This window comes from Juglans regia, chromosome 7, assembly GCF_001411555.2.
Source record: "Juglans regia cultivar Chandler chromosome 7, Walnut 2.0, whole genome shotgun sequence".
Taxonomy (NCBI): Eukaryota; Viridiplantae; Streptophyta; class Magnoliopsida; order Fagales; family Juglandaceae; genus Juglans; species Juglans regia.
The window spans coordinates 33,019,383-33,039,164 of NC_049907.1; the positions used below are offsets into that span (position 1 = coordinate 33,019,383).

General features: G+C 34.9%; 1 protein-coding gene across 3 annotated transcripts; it reads left to right on the forward strand.

Annotated features, from left to right (window-relative positions):
• The first annotated feature begins 6,162 nt into the window (after positions 1–6,162).
• Positions 6,163–18,170, forward strand: LOC108985077 (flowering time control protein FPA-like). 3 transcript variants are annotated; one of them, XM_018957238.2, is made up of 7 exons: positions 6,163–6,662; positions 9,540–9,785; positions 10,404–10,490; positions 10,776–11,767; positions 12,677–12,840; positions 12,922–14,040; positions 17,783–18,170. In XM_018957238.2, the coding sequence occupies exons 1-6, from the start codon at positions 6,375–6,377 to the stop codon at positions 14,037–14,039; spliced, it is 2,895 nt and encodes a 964-aa protein (XP_018812783.1). In that variant the 5' UTR covers positions 6,163–6,374; the 3' UTR covers position 14,040; positions 17,783–18,170. The 3 variants fall into 3 exon arrangements, with proteins under 3 accessions (XP_018812783.1, XP_018812781.1, XP_018812784.1); XM_018957236.2 differs by having other exon boundaries at positions 6,164–6,662; positions 12,677–14,040; XM_018957239.2 differs by lacking the exon at positions 9,540–9,785 and having other exon boundaries at positions 6,164–6,662; positions 12,677–14,040.
• The last annotated feature ends 1,612 nt before the right edge of the window (positions 18,171–19,782 follow it).

Consider the following 19,782-nt stretch of genomic DNA (forward strand, 5'->3'; position numbering starts at 1 on the left):
CTTATTAATACACGATTTATAAATAGGTCAATAATTGGTCAACCTGATTAACACAAAATCAACCTATTTTGACCCGTTTAGAATTTATTTCAAAATTAAAATTTTATTATTGTTAAGTTTTAGTATTAATATTTCTCAGTATGCTTATATTTTTATTGTTTTTATTGTTGGGATTGTAATTTTAGACTTATGCTCATATTTGCTATTATATGGTTTGTAATATTGGTTTTATTATATGTTAAAATTTGAAAACTATTAATATATATATATATATATATTAAGATATTATGGTTATTAATAAATATAAATAAATTTTAACGTTTATGTAAAATTATATTAATCAGGTCAAATGAGTTATGAGTTTTAGTTCAACCCATTTACATAAAACAAATGGCTATAAATATCTTAAGTTGAAACTATCGGGGCATAGCAATCCTGGAACAATTCAAGATCTTTGCCTTATTGTAAAGGAGAAGAAGCCAATGGTGTTGTTTTGGATGGAGACAGTTACAGCGCGGTAGAGTTGAAGGTTTACAACAAAAACTCAAGTCCGAAGGCTTTATAGCAATAGGCAGTAGAGGCAGAAGTACTGATGGTGTGGCTCTTTTCTAGGGTCGGGAAGTGGAGGTCAATCTGATTAATTTTTCGAGCAATCACATACATATCGAAGTTCTGCATAAAGGGGCCTCATTTAAATGGTTGTTCACTAGTTTCTATGGCCACTTGGAAACGAACAAGAGAATAAAGTTAGGATCTACTAAAACTTATCCACAATGAAAGTTCAACCACCATGGATGCATATGGGTGATTTTAATGAGAGTCTTAGATCAATTGAGAAAAAAGGGTGGAAATCTGAGATATTAATAACAAATGGTGGAGCTTCAAGCTGTCTTAGGAAATTGTTGCTCGAGTGACCTGGGTTGGAATCAGCAAAGATTTACTAGTGCAATAATAGATAAGATATTTTCTTCATTGTTATGATGTATATTAAATAATAAAATATACTATTTTCATCAGCTTAAGTTTTTAAGAGAAGTAATGATTTCACATGGTATCAAAATAAAGAATCTAAGTTTGAACTCTGACTTTACACTCTACCCTATTTATATAAATATTTCACGTGTTAGATTCACACGTAAATAGGAGTTTTAAGAGATAAATTAAATAATAAAATCTACATCTTTTTATCAGTTTAAACTTTTTATCTGTTCTATCAAATAGATCATCTAGACATGGTGAAACATATGTTAAGTTGCTGTAAGACGAGCTTAGAGGTTGGAGTATAGAGAATTCTCGCTACTATATTCTCACTGCACCTATTCTCTTGCAAAGTTCTCAACTGTTGTTGTTTATTAACGAAGCTCAAGAATAATTGAGTGTCTTGTTAGATGAAGATTTGAAGTGGCAAAGGACAAAGGAGCACTGGTTGACAAATGGGGACAGATGTACCAAGTATTTTCATCTATGTGCAAGGCATAGAAAGCATGTTAATAGAATCAGCAAAATAGAAAGTTCAAATGGTGTGTTCTGTTCAAAGTTTTGAAGAATTCCATTTCGGTAACTATTTCAATTGAGGTATTGAAATGGAATATTTCGATACCGATATGTACTAGTGTACCGTTTTAGAAATATCTTTATATGTGTCTCTAAATACACACACACACACATAAATATAGAAATGTACGTATTTCATTATAGAGATTTAATGAAACAGAAATGCTTTGGGCCAGTGTCTCCTATAAGGAGCTGTTATCGGAGATGAATAGGGAGCTGCCAAGTAAGGGTTCCTCAAGAAACCGTGGGTGACGCATAACAAGGGATCAACTCTGCTTCTCTCCCTTTCCCGCTCGAACTCACTCTCCACAGACCTCTCCCTCTCCTTTCCGAGTCTCTCCGTCCCTCTCCCCTTCATTTCTCTCGAAATCCCTAACCTCTCTCTCTCTCTCTCTCTCTCTCTCTCTCTCTCTCTCTCTCTCTCTCACGAAAACCCTAACTCGAAATCCCTAACCCCTCTCTCTCTCTCTCCCTCACGAAAACGAACCCAAAATCAAGACCTGCAACTTCACCCTTGAGGTCCTCAATACCTGGTAGTTCACGTCGATGGGTGGGTTATTTTCTGTAATCTCTAATTATTTGTAATCTCTAATTTTTGTAATCCCTAATTTGTAATGGTTTGTGTTTTATTGTAGGGTTTTTGGCTTTGATTTCCCACCGTCCGCACAATGACGAATCAAACAAATTCATGGTCTGTGTTTTGTTATTCTCTAGTTTCCAGTTGTAATATAGAATGAAAAATTTGTTTGTGCCTATTGTTGGTTCAAAATACTAAGTTATATAAATGCAAACTTTGTCTATTTAGATTTTTCTGTAACGGCTCAGCTCCTTCTGTAAGTTTGACTCACGATGCCTGGGCATCACCATTTGTTGTTCCTGCAATTGAATATATAAGGCATATTCCAAACCCACACCATCCATTTACCATCTGCCTATGAGGCAACAAGTAGTTGCTCAACTATTACACCTAAGCCTCAATTTAAATGGTAAAAATAAAGGTTGAAAACATGGGGTGGGGGATTTCTGAATTCTATACCTCTGATAGCACTTTATTTTCCTTCAAACTTTAAAAAAGTGGAGAAAATATTACTTCATCCATCTAATGGCACTAAAAAGTTTGACATCCTCACTTCCCACATCCTAAATAATGTCATTTACAAGATTGTCAAAATGTTTAGTGGCAAGCTGTAGCTGTTTGAATAGTTGAGCAACTCATGAATAATTTTAGAGAACTCATGAATGAACTATGAATTGATGAAATTGAAGTATGTTCAGTGGCGAGATGTAGCTGTTTTAACAGTAATATGATAATATTGTGGTTTTTTTAGGGACTGATCTTTTATTGATTACATTATTTTATGTTGGGATGAAAGATTTTGGGTGGAGTTCAGATAGTGATGATATTGAGATACTAATGACTAGAAACTGTCTACAAGTTGTAAATGAAACTATTGAGGATGAAACTGTGGGAGATCAATGTGATGTGAATGTGAGAGATGGCATGAATTTGGGAGATGGATATGGAGATAGAGTGAATGTGGAAGATGGAGATGGAGTCAATTTCTTTTCCACTTCTAGTGGTGGACTTTTTGAACCGTTCGTTAGGAATGACTTTGATGAAATTGAGGACGCCCAAGTATTTTACAAGGCGTATGCAAGAGGAAAAAGTTTTGCAATGAGGATCAACCATATGCAATTATAGAGAAGGGACACAAAATTAATTGGAGTACACTATGTTTGTACAAGGAAATGATTTAGGTGTGAAAGTCTCAAATAAAAAGAAAGAAAATTTTCTGAACCTACTGAAATAAAGATTGAGTGTAAATTTACCATGTGTATAAATGATGGTGAAAATAGTATGAAAGTTCGTACCTGAACACAATCATGAGCCACTCACACCAAGAAGTACCAGTATGCTTTGTGGGTATAGAGGAGTGACGCATGTGCAAAAAAAAAAAATCATTCTCACTTTGAATGAGTTTGGTGTACCGACAAGGAAGATAATGTCGGTGTTAAGTAAAGAAACAGGTGGTGATTTTAACATTGATTGTATTGGAAAGGACGTCGAAAATTATTTGAAAAATAAAAAAAGAAAATTATTTGAAGAGGGAGATGCACAAAGGTTGTATGTAAACTTTCTTGAACGACAGTGTAAAGAACCTGAGTTTGTGTACTCCATCCAGGTCATAATGAGTGTATGAGAAGTTGTTTTGGGCAGATGCTAGATCAAAGTCTGCATATCAATATTTCGGAGATGTTTTCACGTTTGAAGCGACGTACCTTACAAATGTTTATAAGATGTCAATTGTGCCGTTCTCAGGAGTCAATCATCATCATCAAACCATAATGTTTGGTTGCACATTATTAGTCAATGAGACAACTGAATCCTATATATGGTTACTGAGAACATGACAGGAAGTAATGCTTGGGCATGCCTCTTCAACCATTATTACTGATGATGACAAAGTCATGACCAAGACCATTGTAGAGGTACTCCCAAATACAACTCACTGATTGTGCTTGTGGCATATTTTACAAAAATTTTCAGAACATTTGGCACAAGTCTATAACAAGTTTCTAGACTTTCAAAAAGAGTTTCATCATTGTATCCATGATACAGTAACATCTAATGAGTTTGAGGAGGAATGAGTTTCAATACTAGTGAAGTATGGTTTATTACGTAATGATTGGCTGCAAAATCTTTACAACCGATGGGAGAAGTGAGTTTCGGCTTACTTGCAGACCACATTTTGTGCTAGTATGTCAACCACGCAGATGAGCAAGAGCATGAATAAATTTTTCAGGAATTATGTGCGATCGAGCACGATGGTGAGTGACTTTGTACATCAATACTGATTACGCCCAAAGTAGTACGCGATGTTATAGTATACTCCAGGGTGTCGATTTACAAGAAGTCGGAAGAAACACAACAAGACACAAGCTTAAAAAAAAAGATCAAATATAATATGATAAGAATCTGAAAATTTTACCTAAAGCACGTAATTGAAATGAGATTAAGGCACATATAAGAAGACAAGTAAAGTTTTGAACTTCCATCAACCAGATCCAATACTCTGACTTTTTCAATCCAAACTATATACACAATTAAAAATTATAGCACCAAATTTCTAATTGGAAGATATGACATTATATTTATCTACTTTCTCAAATTTAATTCTAGAATCTATTCTCCATTTACAAACCACAGTTTTCATATATAAAAATGAATAGTGAAAAAAAATCTATTTTTTTAGTGGGATCCGCTTTTTACAAAGACATGCATGTGAATTGTCTATTTAAGACTTGTACTTAGTATTATTCATTTTTATAAAATAACTTATAAAATTAGAATAATTCTATTTGAACGTTTTTACACCACACACCGTCCATGTAGCATAATCTAATTTGGAAGATAAGTTTTTGAAAAAATGACATCATTTTATAAAAGAGTAATGTTAGATACAGTCATTGATTATGTAAGTGCCGCACACTTCTTTTGAAAAAGAGTAGGGTCCACTATTAAAAAATTAATTTTTTCATGTGAGTCTCATATTTACTCATTTTTTTCGAAAGGAGTGAACGTCGCTTGCACACTCCATGACTGCAAATATCATTTCTCTTTATAAAAATACTCTATCTTAAAATATTATTGTAAAAAGTAATTCTACGTACAACTGTGATATGCGTAAACGCCGCGTAATTTCTTTAAAAAATAGTAGGGTCCACTATTAATTTTTTTTTTTTTGTGGGTCTCATATTTTATTCACTTTTTTCAAAGTGATTACGCGGCGGTTGCATAATTCACGGTTACAAATATCTTTTTTCTATTATAAAATATATGAGTAGTGCTACTATGCCGCCTAAGTTTGACCACTAGGTGTGTCTCTTAGTGCAAATTGCATTTTTTTTTTTACTTTTTCTTTCAAACATTTTTTTAACATTTTTAAAGAATAAAAAACACTAATACACTAATAGTTACTTCTTTAACTATTAATTAAAAATATTAAAAAAATAAAATATATGAGCTATCAAATTGAAAGAATCAAGGCGACATAGCGTAATTTTCTAAAGTGAAAAAATATTTGTAACCGTGAATTTTGCAACCGTTGCGTAATCGTTTTGAAGAAAGTGATAAAAATATGAGACTCACATGAAAAAAATTAATTTTTTAATAGTAGACCTTACTGTTTTTTAAAGTGATTATGCGGCGTTTACGCACTTTACGATTGTATGTAGAATTATTTTTTTCTAAAATATATTTTGTTAAAAGATTTTTGATACTCATCATCTCCAAACATCACACACCATATACTATATTTATTTATTTATTTATTTTATTTTTTTCACTTTTGTTGATTTTATTTTTTTAAATTAATTAAAATTTTTTACTTATCATCTATATATTATATATTTAATAGGAGAAAAAAATATGAAATATAATACGTGAAAATGATGAGCAAAATTTTTCACTGTTAAAAATATGTTGCTTGACTATCATTGTTTAGGCCGGCCCTAAACAAGCATACCGACTCTCACAAGCGTCAAGTGACGTGGCCCTCCATGACACCCAGGAAGGCAGGGACGTAGAAACTAACCGTATACAAACCGCACCACAAAGCCTTACGTGTGGATGAATCCTCAAATGTCTCTTCCTCTCTTGAATTTATAACTGCCTCTCGTTCCCAAGTTTTCTAGGGTTCTACTCCTGTTTCTAATCATCTCATATCATTCTCAAATCTCTTCCCCAGACCCTAATCTAGTTGTCTCCCTATTTCTCTCTTCACCGAATCCTAATCTTGTTTCGAGGATTTTCGGTCGGAATGCCGCCTCCGATCAAATCTGGCAGGCCGGTAAGGAACGCCGACTCCGACGAGTCGGAGACGCCGTCCAACAATTTATGGGTGGGTAACCTGGCGAGCGACGTCACCGACTCGGATCTCATGAACCTTTTCGCCAGGTACGGTGCGCTCGACAGCGTCACCACCTACTCGTTGCGGAGCTACGCCTTTGTCTTCTTCAAGCGTATCGAGGACGCCAAGGCTGCCAAGGAAGCTTTACAAGGGGTCGAGCTGCGTGGTAACCCGGTTAAGATCGAGTTTGCTCGTCCGGTTTGTTCTGATCTCTGGGTCTCGTTAGATTTATTTGGCTTTTGCTATTTTTTGCTTTATGGACTTGTGAGTTCTTGTAATTTAATTTGTTTAAAATCACAATTTGTGCATTTTTGTGCGTTTCAACTTTCAATCCCGAGATTCGTTCTCATATCCCTAAAAGAATAATGGTTTTGGGGTAAATGATAATTGGGTAACCAGGAAATTAGGTTCAATTCAATTTTTTGATGCATTTACTGGGATCAAAACTGCACTTTTATTTAAAAATTACATAAGAAATGAAGCGTGAGTTGGTTTTAAACCAAAAGCGGAAAGGAAAGAAAGGAAAGAAAGGAAAAGAAAACTAGTAAAATCAATTTGCGGGTTATTCGAGGCAGGAAACGTGAGTTTTACTTGTCTCGATTACCGAAACATTTTTGGTTTATGCGACTTCGAGTTCGAACTATCAAATTACGATCGAGATTTAGGAACAAGCTAGATGTTTAAACTTTACATGGAAGTACGCCAATCGAAGGTGGCTCATGCTTCTCACAATCCGTCTTCTATGGTTGGGAGTAATTCGACAATATCTTCATATCAATTGTGGTTCATAATGAATTGGGAGACTTCTGTCTTATTTATTGTAGTATTAGTTGATAGCACTAAGTTTCACAAATGATTCCCAATGAAGCCCATGAATGAGAGGATGCCAAACGTTCGTGTGAATTATGCAGTACGTTTGCTACTCAACGGTTAGGCTCATTAAAATGTGCTAATCGAAACGGCTGAGATTTCAAATTTGACCTGCAATAATCAGTAGTTCTTAGCTTAGCATGGACCGATGCAGAAAGTTGAAACTTGGCAAGGATTGGTTGATGACCTAAACTTTTCCTGCTATGAACCAGGTTTCATCCCTGAGATAGTTTTTTGAACGAAGTTCCTGATGTGAGTTTGCTACCCTTTTTCTAAGTCAATGGAGGCAATAAATAGAATGACTTTTTTTTTATCTGATTATGCAAACCCTAGGATGTAGAGATGGATCTGCACTCAAATGAGGATGTGAGGATCAAATCGAGGCAAAACGTTCCCTCAAGTAAATAGACTAAAATAGAAGAACATGAGTTTGACACTGCCCATTCACATTCTTGAGGACATCAAACTAAGATAATTTTTCTTGAATTATTCGAGATATACTTGCGGGAAATTCCTTGCCGAAGGCCTGGTCAATTTCGGGATTAGTTGTAAGAAAAATGCTAACTGTACTTAACAAAAAGTTACTTCTTCATCTGTCGGCTATTGATATGTTGAAAAGTTTGAATTTCAAAGGAAAACCGACAAAATGAGTCTTGTACGTTAAATTGTAAGTAAAATTATAAGTACACGTAGCACTACCCAGTTGAAACTTTGTTCAGACAACTAGTGGCAATAAGAAAAATGTTTTCTTTAAATTTCTAGCCGGCCACATGAATCTTAACTTTATTAAGTTAAGCTTTTTTATTTCTTGAATTAAGTTGTGCTTGCTCTGCTTTTTCTAAATTTACGATATTGGGGTCCAACCACTGATTTGTACTTTATTTGGAGAGGATGATATGATACTCACGTTTTATCATGCGACGTCAAGTCATTAAAATTGCTTATTTAAACATTTATTTTAAAAAACATGGCATTCTATTATAAGATGGAAGTATCATGTGACTGTAGTTTAGGTTGTTACCTGATAGTTACTTAGTCAGAGAAGGAATGTAGCAAGGAAAGATGATGTAAACATCTTTTGTTTTTTTTTTTTTTTTGATAGTTAAAGATGATGTAAACTTCTTGTTAGCTTGTTCATGAATAATGGGTTTAAGGCTATACAGATAGTTTTATTTCTGACTTAAGTACCTTTGTTTGAGCCTTACGTTTCAAATTCAGTCTTGAGCTTATAAGATTTCTTCCATTAAAAGGCTCCATGCTGGCTTTTGAATTTATCATACCTTTTACTGTACTTCACTTTGATGCCTATAATTATTCTTGCCATTGTAACAAAAAACATGATCTCGTTGCATAAGTCTTTTGCTACCCACCAAATGAGACTGAAAAAGAGCTTACTTAATGCCCCCACCCCTCTTAAAATACAAAAAAAAAAAAAAACTTTGAGGAAGTGTTAAATTACATTTAACCCTAGTGCAAAAGCTGAGAATTCTCCAATTATGCTGAACCAATAAGAAGAATTCTTAAATATGAATGCAATATCTTTTCTTTACGTGGCACGATCTATATATTGGGAGCATCCTTTTTCAACTTGAAAGAATGCTTGCAAGAGTCGTATCTATGAGGTATCTTGATTGTGGAATAAAGGCCTGTAAACAATTTATTTTCCACAAGCCTGGTTATCCTTTGTTGTTTTGCTAAGTTCAAACCTGTTTATTCAGAGTCTCTATTAGATCTGCATCCACTTTAGTCAGGCCTGAGAATGTTTGTATATAATTTTACCTTTGGTGATTGTAAGACATCTGCAAGTTACCATTAATGAGATCATCTGTGCATATTTTCATCATACTTCTTTAGAAATAGCAACACTTAAACCCCTAGATGCGTCTTTACCTTGCACATTAATTTTCTCATTCATTCGCCTCCATGGCCTTGACGTTTGACCTGATGTATTAGGCATCTTTATCTCTAAAAGATATGTGCATCTGCCTGCACAGGCTGATTAAAGCATGACGTTAGTTGCTCACAGATTAGTAATACTAGTTTCTTTCCCTCGGGAGCAAGTAGTATGATTTTCTTTTGACACCAATTTGATCTTTTTTCCTCATATATAGTATTTTGTTTCTCTCTAAGTTTTCTAAATGCCTAGCTATTGAAACATGCAATCCTGTGATGTTTGTAAATATCTTACAAAATCCTGCTTTGCAGGCAAAACCTTGTAAGAGTCTATGGGTCGGTGGAATTAGCCCAACGGTTTCAAAGGAAGAATTGGAAGAAGTATTTCATAATTTTGGTAAAATTGAGGATTTTAAGTTCCTTAGAGACCGCAATACTGCATTTGTTGAATACCTTAGATTGGAAGATGCTTCCCAAGCCATGAGAAATATGAATGGGAAGCGTTTAGGTGGTGACCAGATACGTGTGGATTTCCTTCGGTCACAGCCCTCAAGAAGAGTAAGTCTTATTTAGTTACTTTATTGTATTTTTGAGATATTGTAGTATTAACGAGATTCATAATGATAGCTGCCATTGTGTGAGGGTTTTCGAGTTGGCACAGAACTTGAAAAGAGTTGCTTGGTTGTGATGCTTGGATTTTAAAAGTTGGGAAGTTTTTGATGAATAGTGAAGAAATGGAGTTGAGATGAAAAAGTTTATATGTTTTTGCAATTGTGGGTCCCACCGTAAACTGATGTGTTTTTATATTAAAATAATATATTTTTAATCAAGAAGTGTGAAATATGTAGAGCCGACGGTTTTGTATGTTTGGGAAGAAGTATGGAAAAAACTTTTACTGTATACCAAAAATTACTCTCCTGTAGACAAAAGTCTACTATTCAAGCATGCACTTACTTGCATGAAGGTTAAAAGAACTCAAAACCAGAATTAAACTGAAATTTTAAAAATCCTGAAACTATAAACCAAAGCTGGCCGAATCTTAAATAGAACCGGACCGAACTAGCCAGTCTGGTTTGGTTGATCAGTTTGGTTTCACGGTTGTTTTACCACCATAATTGTGATTTCTCTTTTCTTTTGATGCCATTCTGAAATGAGCTCATATGTTTATGCCAACAGGAACAATGGCTTGACTCCAGAGATGGGCAGTTTCTGGGCAGAAGCATGGTACCTGCTGATTCCCATTTAGGTCCTAAAAGGCAACTGGTGAGTTTCAACCTGAGAATTCTGTCATGCTAAATTAGTTGAGTTTTCTTTATTTATGATGCCTTTGAGGCCATGTGTCTCTGAGGAATTGTGTTGACTGATTGTGTCACATGAGATCTAGTATACCACTCAGTGGTGGACTAAATCACTTGTTAAGTTGGAACTGTCAGTGGTTTTGTGGGAGGTATCTTGACAGTAATCTTCTTTTAGAATTGCAGGTGTTTTCTATTGCACCCACCTTTTCAATTGGGTTACTTTTTCTAAATATGTGTTGTCATGTTGCAGAACCCTCAATCTTCTGTGGGGCGAAAAGGAGATGGACAGCCCAGTAATGTTTTGTGGATAGGTTACCCTCCTTCTGTTCAGATTGATGAACAAATGCTCCATAATGCCATGATTTTATTTGGTGAAATTGAAAGAATTAAGAGTTTTCCTTCAAGACACTATTCCTTTGTGGAATTTAGGAGTGTGGATGAAGCCCGGCGTGCAAAGGAGGGGTTGCAAGGCCGGCTTTTTAACGATCCTCGAATAACCATTATGTTTTCGAGCAGTGACCTGGCACCTGGCAAAGATTACCCTGGTTTGTATCCTGCCACTAAATGGACAAGGCCAGAGATATTTCTTAATGAACCTCCATTTCGACCTGCACAGGTGGATATGTTTGGTCATAATCGTCCTGTGGCATCAAATAATTTTCCTGGACCATTACAAACTTTGCCAGTGAGGCCATTTGATCGTCAAGGTAGTCTTGAACCTCCATTTTCAGGCCCAGAATTTGATGATTTGGCCTCTCATCCTAATTTTCAGGATGCTAATCCGAAAAATGTGATGGGTTCAAACTGGAAAAGGCCATCTCCTGCACCTGGGATGCTCCCTTCTCCTGCACCAGGTATTAGACCGTCCACAAGATCTGCATCTGGTGCTTGGGATGTATTTGACATAAATCAGTTTCAGACGGATTCTAAGAGGTCAAGGATAGATGAAGCTTTGCCCATTGATGATGTTTCTTTTCCTTTGAGAAGGATTGATGACCGTGGGCTTGCGATGGATCAATCATATGGGCTTGGCCCAGTAACTGATGGAGGTGCCTCTAATAATTTTGCAAATGTTCACGGGAAGAGCAGTCTTAGTCCTGTTGGTGCCAGGCTCATGGCTGGGGGACCTGGTCAGGGTCATGTTGAGAATGATTACATATGGCGTGGTATTATTGCTAAGGGGGGAACACCTGTTTGTCAAGCCCGTTGTGTGCCTATAGGAAAAGGAATAGAGACTGGGATGTGAGTATACTTTCCCTTTTCTAGTTTTCGGTCTTTGACGTCATTTATGTCTTTGTTTAGGATACTGTGCCTAGATTTTAATGGCCTAGATTTTCATGATTCTCTTGTTTCCCTCCCTTCTTCTTAGATAGGTGTTAGCTCTTGTATACGCCCTGTGTACCTGGGCTAAGCCTATTCTCATTAATATAATATAATCGTTTACCTATAAAAAAAAAAAAAAAAAAGTTTAGGATATTGTGCTAGTAGTTTCTACTTATTCGATTTCTCACCTTGCTCACCCCTAAGTATTTGATGATGCACATTATTTTAGAACCTGAGAGATCTTTTTGGAATTTGAGATGCTTCAGTTAGATTTTGTTTTTGACAAGTGCTTCAGTTAGTTTTTTAAATGGTTGTATCTAAATAGGCAATTCTCTTGTATACATCCTGTGTACCTAGGCGTGTCTTTTGCAAACACTTTTTTACAGTATTTTGTCCAATATCTTTTTTTAGTGTGCTATATAGTTTTGGAAGTTGTAATATGTGGGAGGGTAAATCTATCTCTCAACTTTATAGGCCCCATGAAATTGGCTGCAACTTTTTTAAATGAAGTGTTTATAGTTTTATTTATCTCTCAAGTCAGTCTCACTCACACACACACACACACACACACACACACACACACACACGACTTGCATTTATCTGTAATGTACAAGAAGTTTCTTGGTCCTTCATTGTTTGTCCTGATATCTCTGGAACATTAAAATTTTCTTCTTTTTTAATACGTGCATCTTTTCCTATCTGATTTTCACACCCTCAATTTTGGAAATCAGATTTTTCTTTCTCACTTGATACAAACTGCTTTTACCAAAATTTCTTCATGTCTGGTAGCTCTTATTTATGTGAGATTTTTTTTTTTTTCTTTTGCAGTCCTGAGGCAGTTAATTGCTCAGCCAGAACGGGATTGGATATGCTCACAAAACACTATGCTGATGCCATTGGGTTTGATATTGTTTTCTTCTTGCCAGACAGTGAAGATGATTTTGCTTCATACACTGAATTCCTTCGCTACCTGGGTGCCAAAAACCGTGCAGGTGTTGCCAAGTTTGATGATGGGACCACCTTATTTTTGGTACCTCCATCAGACTTCTTAACTAATGTTTTGAAAGTCGCAGGACCTGAACGTCTATATGGTGTGGTTCTCAAGTTTCCGCAACAAGTTCCTACTGGAACATCTATACCGCAACAATCATATCTTCCCGTCCCCTCATCTCATTACATAGACAGACAGCAGATTCCTTCTCGTGCAGAGTATGGTGTAATCTCTTCGAAGGAGGAACAAGTTTTGCCAATGGATTATAACAGGGTTTTCCATGAGGAATCGAGTCTTCCTCCTAAATCAGTTTTCCCAGTTACAAATGAGTCCCCTGCAATGCTGTCAGTACCCCAAGAATACACTTCTAATAATGCAACTGCAGTGGCCCAACCTGGAGTAACATTAACCCCCGAGCTTATTGCTACTCTAGCATCCTTACTTCCTCCAAATACACAGTCTTCTGCTTTAGAAAGTGCAAAGCCTGAAATAGGCTCATCCTCTGTCAGGCCTTCAATTCCACCTCAAGTCGCATCTGATAAAGAGACCCCATCTCAAGACTGGAGACAAGATCATCAAACTTCTGACCATACTGGTCATTCTTTGCAACAATTGAGGAGTCAGTTTAATCCTCAAATGCAAAACTTATCTCAGTATCAGCCTTACCCACTTGTCTCAAGCACACCAGGCCATAGTGCACCATTGGTACTTGGTGGTGCCCAAATTCAGGACTCTTCTTTCAGCCTGCCCCGACAGGGTGCTATTTTGCCTCGGCCTTTGAATCAAAATGGACAGGTTGCTGCTTCTTCCCAAGCGAGACACCAGTATCAACTTGAAATTCCTGCCAGTGGTCAGAGAGGCTACGGGATGGTTCATGGAATGGAGGCTTCTGGATTATACAGCTTGCCAAATTTTCAGCAAACAAATGCTCCTTTGTCCTCATCTGGGCAGGCTCACGGTTCATTTCATTCCCAACCAGTAACGTTACCAGCTGAAAAAGGGAGCTCAGAGCTTCCCAGCCAGGTGCAGCAGCTTCAATCTGCACTCTTTGGCAATTCCCAGGGCACGCCAGATGTTGAGGGTGATAAGAACCAGCGCTACCAGTCAACGCTACAGTTTGCTGCTAGCCTTCTTCAACAGATACAGCAGCAGCAGCAAACGACCACCCAGGCAGGACGAGGGTCTGGAAATCAACAATGAGGTAATGATTCCTTATACGAGTAATATAATTCAATTCATAAATCTTTTATGTTTTTGAGAAATTCTATCTGCTCTTGTTTAGAGGTGGTTTGTTGGCCAAGTTAAGTTGTGTATTTCCTTTCCTTTTTTTTTGTGCATAAGATAAACGTTTGGGTCAGTTTTTATTTTTATTTTTAATTTTTGCTTCATAGTTTTAGGTCAGGTTTCAGACACCCCTTTTGCTAGAAAAATCAAATTGATATGCTTTCCTCCCCCCCACCCCGAATTTTCTAAAATCATTTTTTTATTTTGATTTTAATTGTTATAAAAAAGTATTTGTTATTACTTATATAAAAAAAGAATTTGTTATTGAAAAACTTTTCCTTTTTCCAAATTTCCTGCATGTGGCATACACGTGACATGTTCATGTTGAACACTTATTGGTGTTGACATAGTATTTCTAGCGTTTTGCTGATGGTAGAGTAGTGGAGGGATTGATTTCGGTGATTTGATCAATAGCAAAAATACAGAGAAAAATTCAATTTTGGAGTTTAGGGACCAATCTGCCGTTAAGCAAACCACATGGACTATTTCTTTTATACGGATAGTACTTTTATTTACTTAGTTTCTGTGGCCAGGCATAGAGCTTATAGTCTCTTTTTTTCTTTCTGTTATAAATTTATAGTGGGGTTTTGTTCTTGTGGTTTGTTCTTGTGGTCAATGTGCATTTTCTGTGTGTTTTACCCCTCAAATGTGTGTTTAAGATGACCACAGCATTGCTTGGAGTGGTTATCTAACCTATTCAGTATTATGTTACCTTGCTCTAGCATGCTGTTGGGTGATATCTATTATTAAAATTTTAATTGCTTTTTTAATTGCATTTAGTTTCGATATTTAAGATATCATTGCTGGGAAGAATGTTATATATTTCTCTGTTATTTGGTATATTTTATCAATATCGAGTTTCTGCAATTGCATTCACGTGCTTAGTAGCTTATACCTGTAATTTATAGCTTTTGTGTGACATATGCAGCCGTTTTTTGTGATGTGTCTGTGATTACTTAGTACATGAATTTATGGTGAGCATTTAGTAAAACTTGTCAATTTGTAACTGTGAAATGTAACTTCAGTGGAGTTCGTTGAACTTAATTTTGAAGACTATTTTAGGATATGCCTAGTAAATTTATATTTTTGAATACAAAGTAATGGATATTCAACAGTACCTTACCACTTCAAAACTTTGATCTGGGTTTGCCTATTGAAAACGTGGATTAGTGTCACGTTATTCGGGAATTTCACCCTACTATTTTTTGCCCTTTAAGGAGGCCGTTCAAAAACAATAAATCTTGTAATGAATGATTAAGTGTTTCCGCAAAACTTTTGAAGATTGAACCTAAAGATTACATCTTAATATCGAGTTATAAATCTAGGAAAATGCTAGTCGAACCAATAAAAGTGATCGATTGACTTTTATTTATTTATTTATTTATTTAATGGTTAAGAAAGTGAATATTAATGAATTGATATTTTTTTTTTCTATTTTTTAAAAATATTTAAAGATATATAAAAAATGATTAAAGAAAAAGAAGAAAATAAAAAAATAAAAAAGTACATTTAAACTTATCGGTTGAATTCTTAGGTTGAATTATCGGTTCCTGTAGCACTAATAAATCTAATATGTGCCTACACGAAGGGTTCCTGTGTTACTCAAATGTGATATACAAGCTCTCTTAAAAAGACGAGAGAACTTGAGGAAGTCAACCCTCCAATATAGGTTAACTTATCGGTTTTTTGTCAGCTACAAAACTCAAACTCATATCTCCGTTATACTACATATTATGAAATAGTAATAAAGAAATGCAGGGATTATTATTCTGGACCGGAGGCAAACTTAGTATAACTAACGTGCAAGTGCAATAGAGTGAAAGAACGAAAGACATGTTAACTGATGGCGGTGCGCAAGAAATGGGGTCCTTCGTAAAAATGAGTTGGGGTTGTACTTTTAAAAGAAACTTATAATACCAATAATTTCAATATCTAGAATGGTGTTCCCAATTAAGAAGGTGGTGACATCAATTGCATCGTGTCACTTATGGCACGACTTATCGTCCATCAATCCCTAACTAGATGCTTAAGCAAATAACTCGAGTTTCTTACTTCCTGTGTACATGGGCTGTCTAATTTCATTCCATCAATAAAGTTTCTTAAAAAAAAAAAAAAAAAAAAACACTAGTTGCTTAAGCAAATAACTCGAGCTCTTCATTGCTTAGGATGAACACAATCAGTTTGCTTAGGATTAACACAATCGGTTTGCTTAATTTTGCAATCTTCTTTGCATATTTTCCTTTTGTTGCTATTGCTTGGAATTAGCACAATCAGTTAGCTTAATCTTTGCAATCTTCTTTGCATATTTATTTCTTCTTCATAATCATTGTTAGTACGACCCGTTCCCAGTCACCATCTTAAAAACTTGTCAACATTAGGATGTCTGAAAGTCGAAGATGACATGGGTCATGAGGAAATGTTAAAAGTGATGATTCTATGACTAGGTTCACAACAAAAGTATGATAAGACTGTAAAATCTTAATGATTGTAATTTGTCTCTTCCGATCCAATATTGAAAACTCCAATGGGAATGAAAATGGCACCCAACACGAAACACGCCTGTTTGTCAGCTTAAGTTTGGAAAACTGGGTGAGCAGAGAGTGTGTGTGTGTGTGTGATATTGATCTGTTGTTTCCAATGAAATTATGTGTTCCTAAGGTTTACGTCTACTTTTCTGGACAAAACCTAATGTCCAGAAAATGTCATTCAAAGGAGTCAACTCCGCAAGACCATGGATCCGAAACACCAGATCCTTGTGCAAGATGTATATGAAACGCTTTCTAATTCACGTGTTGGGTTTTAATTAAAGGGATCAAAATGTGTTTCTAATTTGTGTTTGGTTCGCAGAACATGCGATAATCGATACGTAGGTTGGATGGATGTCAATGGTGGTCGTGTACATATCATATATGTTTAAACCGACTCCTAACCCTTTTCAACAGTTGAAGTTTTTCTAATCTATCCCAAGTGAGGAAGCGAGGCTTTTGAATTGGACCTACATGTATATCTACTGCTTTTGTTATATATCTTCTCCTTCCGTCAATAGATGATAGGACTGCTGAGTTGAAACTGGATCCTAAAATACAGCATAAAAAAGTAGTGTATTCAAGTATGGTTGGTTGGTTCTTCTTCTAAAATTATAATTCGGAACCCCTTGATTATTTGGCTTATCCGTCTGCGTGATCAGGTAAAAGTTGTTTCGACAATGCAGCGAGAGTCATTCTTCTGCGCTTTCTCCTATCCTCTACATTTTTTTTTTTTAAAATTATTTCTGGGTCTGTTTAGTTGTTAATTTATTAGACAGGCAACCATTAATACTTACCATAAAGTAATTAGTTATGGTAGTTATTAAACATGGCACCATAAATTAAACAACATAACCTCCAACCTCCTCCTCCCTCGTGAAAATAGAACACTTAGTAAAAAGAATACATAAAGTTATTTATTAAGCAGTTATACCTATAATAGTCTAACTGGTCAAATGGGGTTGCGCAAGCAAGCTGCTTTACACTCGATTCTTTCATTTTTTTTTTTCTTAAATCTTTATATTAAAAAGGGCATCAGAAATATTGAATTGAAGCGACTGTTCTATCCAAAATACCCTAACAGCCCTCTGCTGCTTTTATTCATCCTTTTTTTGGTTCCCTTTCACGGTGTAGGTGCTCGTGCTTTCCTTTTTCGGAAATGGGCTTTAATCGTCATCTACGTAAGTTTGGAATTCGGAATGAGACAGGAAGAGGGACGAAGCTATGGCAAAGCGAGAATGGTTTTTAAAGATGAATTGTTGGTGAATGATGCTTGTACTAGTTCTCAAGTTAACGTGGCTCCTCCACCTTTTCTACGTCTGTTTGGAACCCCAGACTTGTACGATAGGGTCTCTTACTTATATAGCCTTTTCCTTTTGTGATGTTGTTCTGTTTGCTTCACAATCCAGCCCCTTTTTTCTTTTTCTAATTTTACCAGTTTACACACTCTCTCTCTCACAATATGTGGAGAAGCTTTTCTCACCAGTTATTAGTTGAAACTTGAAAGCCACTCATTTGAACATCTTTCGTTTTTTCAGCTTTTATGTTTTTTTCTGGTCACTCGAATATCGTACCCTTGAAAGATGGAGCGGATTTGTTATTACTTTAAAGTTATCCAGTTGAAGGTTCTCTCTCTCTTTTATTAACTTATCATTTATAGAGACGCTGTTGGGGGTTTCGCTTTTGATCCCAAGTTTTGATGTTGTTAATAAGAGAGATGTTATTTGTATACACTAAATAATACGATAACAATGATTGTAAACCAAATGATATATATTTTTTTAAATAAGAGATGAATAAAAACCATCGTTGTTATGAAAGTGTAAAATGTTAAATAAAATATAACAAACTTTCCTTTGATCCTATAGTTGTTGTGGGGCATTGCGTTTGTGGGGATGATTAAGATATAATAGGAAAATAGTTATTTTATTTTTAAGCAGGTATGTAGAACATACCATCCACATTACTTAAATGGTAAGATTTAATCTATAAGATTTAAAATTAAAAAATTAATTTTAATAAAATCATGTCATGTATGTACTTTACTAAATATGTTTTATACACTAGTTTAAGAATATCTTATGCAAATCAAATCTTACTATTTAAGTTGTGCATGGTGTGCTCTACACACCAGCTTAAAAATAAAATAACTCTTATTTATTGAGTCTTGTATTATTTATATTAAGCATGAAGAAGTCTGATAGATGGCAAAAAACAATTACGGGGAATATAGAGGAGGATGCAAAGAAGCATGGTGTGATAGACAATGACCATTTTTTATTCATTGGGTAATTTGGGTGTGTATTTAGTTGACCATACAAGTAGAGGGGACGAAATCTTGACAAGAAAATTTAATTTAATTTCTTATTCATTTTTAGTTTATAGGCAGATTTAGGCTTTATTTGGATGTTGAGATGAGATAAAAAATTTGTGAATAATAGTGAAATAATTTGAGTCTATTAATCTTATAATATAAAATTAATAACATGTGATATAACATAAAATTAATCTTATAATTTTTAATATAACATTTGATATAATGTATAAATTTTAATCTTATAATATAAAATCAATATAACATAAAATCTTAATTTTAAACATAAATATTAATATTATTAAAGTTATTAATATAAATTTATTTTTTATATATATATAAATGATAAATACATTTATGGCATTATAAATTATAATATATATAAATATATTCTTTTTGTAAATATATTTTTACACATTTGATCATATATACTCATATAAAAAATCTAGAACTTATATAGATTATAATTAAATTCAATACTATACAAATATGTGTTAATTAGTATAAAATAATGTACTTGTACTATAATATAGATACACTAATAGTTTAATATATTTAAACATTATATTATTATTAATATAGATAATCTGTAAAATCGGAAAAACTAGACTGAACTGGACCGAAACAAGAAAAACAAGAAGTTTCGATTTCAGTAGTGAGTCGGTTCGGTATCGATTCTTAAAATCGGTTTTATAAAATGTATAAAATCGGACTAAACTGGTTTGACCCCTATAAAAGATACATTTGGGTTGGCTGCCCCGGAATAGTTTCTGATTTTGAAGAGGTTCTCCAAGCCTTAGGGTAGTTCTTTAAATGATTT